This window comes from Salmo salar, chromosome 11, assembly GCF_965601325.2.
Source record: "Salmo salar chromosome 11, fSalSal1, whole genome shotgun sequence".
In the NCBI taxonomy this organism is placed as follows: Eukaryota; Metazoa; Chordata; class Actinopteri; order Salmoniformes; family Salmonidae; genus Salmo; species Salmo salar.
In genome coordinates this window covers 125,103,608-125,108,323 of record NC_138301.1, presented here as the reverse complement: position 1 = coordinate 125,108,323, position 4,716 = coordinate 125,103,608, and the positions used below count along the sequence as shown (strand labels likewise).

Below are 4,716 nucleotides of genomic sequence, written 5' to 3'. Positions count from 1 at the left end.
GCTATCCCCCACAGTCTGCTATCTCCCACAGTCTGCTATCCCCCACAGTCTACTATCCCCCCACAGTCTACTATCCCCCCACAGTCTGCTATCCCCCACAGTCTGCTATCCCCCACAGTCTGCATTCTATAGATCTCATTCCGGGGGTTTTTGGGTTGATTCCTGACAGAGGACACCAGGTGGTTTTTGATTGTGTCTGTGTGTCGTCACTAAGCTGTCTTGTCGGTGTGTGTGTGTCGTCACTAGGCTGTCTTGTCGGTGTGTGTGTGTCGTCACTAGGCTGTCTTGTCGGTGTGTGTGTGTCGTCACTAGGCTGTCTTGTCGGTGTGTGTGTGTCGTCACTAGGCTGTCTTGTCGGTGTGTGTGTGTCGTCACTAGGCTGTCTTGTCGGTGTGTGTGTGTCGTCACTAGGCTGTCTTGTCGGTGTGTGTGTGTCGTCACTAGGCTGTCTTGTCGGTGTGTGTGTGTCGTCACTAGGCTGTCTTGTCAGTGTGTGTGTGTATGGTATGCGTGTGTGTGGAGGGCGGGTCGGGGGTTGTCCTGGGAGCGGAGACAGAGAGGATGCCGTCGTGTGATAGGTCGACGAAGAGCAGTAGAGGGTCGACACCCACAGGAAGTATGTAGGTCCTCGTAAACGACCGACTGATGAATCCGTGGACATCCTGTCTCTGGGAGTGGTTACCACTGACCTGACACACACACACACACACACACACACACACACACACACACACACACACACACACACACACACACACACACACACACACACACACACACACACACACACACACACACACACACACACACACACCGAACCAAGGAAGAGGGAGAGAGAGAGAGAGAGAGAGACAGGTCTTTAACTCCAGAAGGTTTGATTAGGGGTTTGAGGTAACAGGTCAGGGGTCAGGGCAATAGAGCATGACAGAGGTATTTTTATGGGCATTGCCATTCGAGGAGACATTTTGAAGTCTCGCTCTGATGCAACCCTTTCACGGGGCTGGGGGCAATAAGTTGACCAGAGTGGCCAACACTGGGACAACCACTCAGAAAGTAAACCAGAGCAACCTGGTCTCAGAGCAACCTGGTCTCAGAGCAACCTGGTCTCAGAGCAACCTGGTCTCAGAGACTCTCCATTCAGTATGATACTGTATGTTTCATACGGTATTAATTTGTTGACGTCCATCACCCGTTTCGTCAGAGGTCAGGGGTTAGAAGTCTTTACCTCCAGTAGGTTGTCGACGGTGCGGACGGTGACTTCATCAGGAGTGAACTGACACACGTCCAATCGGACGGTCCACTTCCCTGGCTCCGCCTCTATATCAGAGAAGCCCCGCCCTAGCTGCTTGGTGATTCGTGGACGGACATAGTAACCATGGTACAGGGTGGGGGTGAGGAGGTCCTGGGGGGTAAGAGCTGGGGGAGGAATCAGATAATAGAATCATATAGCCGGGGGATAAATCAGAGAATAAAATCACATAGCTGGGGGATGACTCAGATTATAGAATCATATTTCTGGGTAGTAATCAGATAATAGAATCATATACCTGGTGGAGGAATCAGATAATAGAATCATATAGCTGGAGTAGGAGTCAAATAATAGAATCATATAGCTGTGGGATGACTCAGATTATAGAATCATATTTCTGGGTAGTAATCAGATAATAGAATCATATACCTGGTGGAGGAATCAGATAATAGAATCATATAGCTGGGGGAGGAGTCAGATAATAGAATCATATAGCTGGGGGAGGAGTCAGGATAGAACCATATAGCTGGGGGAGGAGTCAAATAATAGAATCATATAGCTGGGGGAGGAGTCAAATAATAGAATCATATAGCTGGGGGAGGAGTCAGATAATAGAATCATATAGCTGGTGGAGGAGTCAGATAATAGAATCATATAGCTGGAGTAGGAGTCAGATAATAGAATCATATAGCTGGTGGAGGAGTCAGATAATAGAATCATATAGCTGGGGGAGGAGTCAGATAATAGAATCATATAGCTGGTGGAGGAGTCAGATAATAGAATCATATAGCTGGTGGAGGAGTCAGATAATAGAATCATATAGCTGGGGGAAGAGTCAGATAATAGAATCATATACCTGGTGGAGGAGTCAGATAATAGAATCATATAGCTGGTGGAGGAGTCAGATAATAGAATCATATAGCTGGTGGAAGAGTCAGATAATAGAATCATACAGCTGGTGGAGGAGTCAGATAATAGAATCATACAGCTGGGGAAGGAGTCAGGATAGAACCATATAGCTGGGGGAGGAGTCAGGATAGAACCATATAGCTGGGGGAGGAGTCAGGATAGAACCATATAGCTGGGGGAGGAGTCAGGATAGAACCATATAGCTGGGGGAGGAGTCAGATAATAGAATCATATAGCTGGGGGAGGAGTCAGATAGCATAATCATGTAGCTGGGGAGGAGTCAAGGTTTACTGTATTTGAATAGTTCTCTCAGGGGGGGGGGGGGTAGTAGGGGGAAGAGTTTTACAGTAGTTTGATAGTTCTCTCAGGGCTGGGGGAGAGTTTTACAGTAGTTTGATAGTTCTCCCAGGGCTGGGGGGAGAGTTGTACAGTAGTTTGATAGTTCTCTCAGGGCTGGGGGAGAGTTTTACAGTAGTTTGATAGTTCTCTCAGGGCTGGGGGAGAGTTTTACAGTAGTTTGATAGTTCTCTCAGGGCTGGGGGGAGAGTTTTACAGTAGTTTGATAGTTCTCTCAGGGCTGGGGGAGAGTTGTACAGTAGTTTGATAGTTCTCTCAGGGCTGGGGGGAGAGTTTTACAGTAGTTTGATAGTTCTCTCAGGGCTGGGGGAGAGTTTTACAATAGTTTGATAGTTCTCTCAGGGCTGGGGGGAGAGTTTTACAGTAGTTTGATAGTTCTCTCAGGGCTGGGGGGAGAGTTTTACAGTAGTTTGATAGTTCTCTCAGGGCTGGGGGAGAGTTTTACAGTAGTTTGATAGTTCTCGCAGGGCTGGGGGAGAGAGTTTTACAGTAGTTTGATAGTTCTCTCAGGGCTGGGGGGAGAGTTTTACAGTAGTTTGATAGTTCTCTCAGGGCTGGGGGAGAGTTTTACAGTAGTTTGATAGTTCTCTCAGGGCTGGGGGAGAGTTTTACAGTAGTTTGATAGTTCTCGCAGGGCTGGGGGAGAGAGTTTTACAGTAGTTTGATAGTTCTCTTAGGGCTGGGGGAGAGTTTTACAGTAGTCTGATAGTTCTCTCAGGGCTGGGGGGAGAGTTTTACAGTAGTTTGATAGTTCTCTCAGGGCTGGGGGGAGAGTTTTACAGTAGTTAAATAGTTCTCCCAGGGCTGGGGGGAGAGTTTTACAGTAGTTTGATAGTTCTCCCAGGGCTGGGGGGGAGAGTTTTACAGTAGTTTGATAGTTCTCCCAGGGCTGGGGGAGAGAGTTTTACAGTAGTTTGATAGTTCTCCCAGGGCTGGGGGAGAGTTTTACAGTAGTTTGATAGTTCTCTCAGGGCTGGGGGGGAGAGTTTTACAGTAGTTTGATAGTTCTCCCAGGGCTGGGGGGAGAGAGTTTTACAGTAGTTACTTTAAAACCCAGTGCAGTTGTTCTAGGATGGTGTGTGGGTCTGAAAACATACCACTAGCTACAAGGCTTAGGAGAAACTCACCCCCTATCCTTTTTCTGCCTCTCCTCTAATCAGACATGTTTTTCCATACCCAGTCTCTAGGCAGGCTTTACAGCCCTGGTCGTCTGTTCCAGGCTGCCATAGGTTATTATGGAACCCTGTTGAGCTGGAAGTTCTATTTATACACACAGTCCTTCTGAGGGGCGGGGTTCCCTAGTTCAGGGGAAAACAAGATTGGACATTCATCTCTGTTTGATTTGGATTTATAGTGACTAGTGATGCACACACACACACACACACACACACACACTCCACTCATTACTTGTACTGAGATATAGCATGTTAGCTACAGCCAGCGATCCAGTGATAGTTTTATAGCGGAACTCTCGCTAGATCACAAACTAAATACACCTCTGATTTAAAAACACACAGAGTGAAAAAGACAGACAGACAGACAGACAGACAGACAGAGAGCGACAGAGAGACAGACAGAGAGACAGACAGACAGACAGACAGACAGACAGACAGACAGACAGACAGACAGACAGACAGACAGACAGACAGACAGACAGACAGACAGACAGACAGACAGACAGACAGAGAGACAGACAGAGAGACAGACAGAGAGCGACAGAGAGACAGACAGACAGACAGAGAGACAGACAGAGAGACAGACAGAGAGACAGACAGAGAGCGACAGAGAGAGGGAGAGGTTCTTACCCTCTCCAAAGTTCTGGTCGTAGATCCGTCTGGGAGAGTTCAGTTCGCACTGAGTACTCATGGGATATGCATGAGGCACCGTCCGCTCCGCCATCATGACTCAATGACTGACAGAGGGAGAAAGGGGATAGGGAGGGAGGGAGGGAGGGAGGGAGGGAGGGAGGGAGAGGGAGAGGGAGGGAGTAAGGGGATAGAGAGGGAGAAAGGGAGAGTGAGGGAGAGGGAGGGAGAGAGTAAGGGGATAGAGAGTGAGAAAGGGAGAGTGAGGGAGAGGGAGGGAGGGAGGGAGGGAGAGAGTAAGGGGATAGAGAGGGAGGGAGAGAGTGAGGGGATAGAGAGGGAGGGAGAGAGTGAGGGGATAGAGAGGGAGGGAGAGAGTGAGGGGATAGAGAGGGA

At 48.6% G+C, this 4,716-nt stretch overlaps 1 protein-coding gene across 1 annotated transcript; it reads right to left on the bottom strand.

The window, feature by feature from the left end:
* Window positions 1–344: 344 nt before the first annotated feature.
* Window positions 345–4,456, bottom strand: hspb2 (heat shock protein family B (small) member 2). Its single transcript, XM_045690318.2, has 3 exons — window positions 4,321–4,456; window positions 1,226–1,416; window positions 345–689 (listed from the first exon to the last, which is right to left on the bottom strand). The coding sequence occupies exons 1-3, from the start codon at window positions 4,415–4,417 to the stop codon at window positions 474–476; spliced, it is 504 nt and encodes a 167-aa protein (XP_045546274.1). The 5' UTR covers window positions 4,418–4,456; the 3' UTR covers window positions 345–473.
* Between the last annotated feature and the right edge of the window lie 260 nt (window positions 4,457–4,716).